The sequence below is a fragment of the Numida meleagris genome, chromosome 26, assembly GCF_002078875.1.
Source record: "Numida meleagris isolate 19003 breed g44 Domestic line chromosome 26, NumMel1.0, whole genome shotgun sequence".
NCBI lineage: Eukaryota > Metazoa > Chordata > Aves > Galliformes > Numididae > Numida > Numida meleagris.
Window position 1 is genome coordinate 2,481,831 of NC_034434.1, and position 1,488 is coordinate 2,483,318.

A 1,488-nucleotide genomic window follows, 5' to 3' on the forward strand; every position below is an offset into this window, starting at 1 on the left:
TTTTTTTTTTTTTTTTGACAGCGAAGAGCAGAGCAAAACCAGCAGTGAAGCAGTGAGGGATGCACTACTGTTCTCTCCTGCAGTTTCATTTTAGCATTGGAGCTGCATGAAGTTCTGGAGGGGAGCAAAGTGAAGGCAGGGCCGCTGTACTCAGGGCAGCCCAGGGGACTCGCTGCCTTTCACAGAGGAAGGCCAGGAACCCTTCTGACTGCAGAGAGGACGTCAGTTCTCTTCTACATGCTTAAGAATCTTTGAATCCTGCTAATTCATGGCTGCAGGCTCTCAGGAAATGTAAAGAATTAATTGTTTTAGCTGTTTAAGTCGCTTCTGATTAGAGGTTTGCCTCGAGCTGAGAAGAATATGCAGCCCAAGGCAAAAATGGTAACAGGCTTCCGAGCGAGTCGTGGCCTCAGCAAGTCTATGTGTGGTTCATCTGTGCTCTCAGGAAAGAATTCGCTCTGGAGGGGAAGCCTGGGGTTGTATTCTGTGTCTGGAAAAAGCAGGGCAAAGAGGAAGCAGCAAAGAAGCAATAAAAATGAGTTAGGTTTCTCAGAGGGAGCAGCGGCCTGCTTCGTTATTGTTGGATACCAACTGTCAGCATTTTTTCCAATAAGCACGGGGATAATTTCCCTAATCAGCTGGAGGCTTTTTATTGGTGCTGGCGTAAGGTGCTCCTGGTTCTTGTTACTGCATAATTAGTAGTTCCTTTTACTTGAGTGTTAGTGTGATTCATAAAGAGCCAGACAAGCAGCCAGGTATGATCCAGCACGGGGTGATCATAGGAATTGACAGCAGTGCAGCCAGAAGGCTGGGTGTCTTTGAAGAGATACAGTATATGGCAAGCAGCACATTTATCTGCCTTCAGCTTATGTTATCCTGTGCATCATTGACCTGTGCTCTTTGGTCCATGGTCACCGTTAGGGACAAGACGTTCTCAGCTAGAGATTGGAGAAGTGCAGATGGGCTGGCCTTCATAACGCAGCAGCAAATACATTTTAGTGTGAGTGATGTGGAACTGTTCGTTCTGCATTATCCGTGATGACAGACCGTAGCAGGCATCGCAACGACAGCACCGAGTTTGACGTATCTCCATCAGAGCTCTGAATTGAGAGTCCTCGGGGTACCGAAGGACTGAACTGTCGCGCTTTATTTCATGCTGCTTTTCCATCCCGTGTTCCATTATAACCCACGTTGTGACCTGTTTTCCCTGCAGGACAAGTGTTTGTGCATTGCCGGGAGGGCTACAGCCGTTCTCCTACGCTGGTCATCGCCTACCTCATGCTTCGTCAGAACATGGATGTCAAGTCTGCTTTGGTCACTGTCCGGCAAAAGCGAGAGATTGGCCCTAACGATGGTTTTCTAAGGCAGCTCTGCCAGCTCAATGAGCAGTTAGTGAAGGAGGGCAAAGTGAAGCCCTGAAACAGAGCGCCGTGGTATTTTTTCGGGGTGTTTCTCAAACCATCTGAGGATGTATGAAGTGCTTTAGAT

At 48.0% G+C, this 1,488-nt stretch overlaps 1 protein-coding gene across 1 annotated transcript in view; it reads left to right on the plus strand.

The window, feature by feature from the left end:
- DUSP3 (dual specificity phosphatase 3) overlaps nucleotides 1-1,488 on the plus strand; it is a 12,851-nt gene extending 11,363 nt beyond the window's left edge. The window contains exon 3 of the mRNA XM_021377654.1: nucleotides 1,214-1,488. Coding sequence (XP_021233329.1) covers nucleotides 1,214-1,419 — 206 coding nt within the window. The 3' untranslated portion in view covers nucleotides 1,420-1,488. The remainder of the gene's footprint in view (nucleotides 1-1,213) is intronic.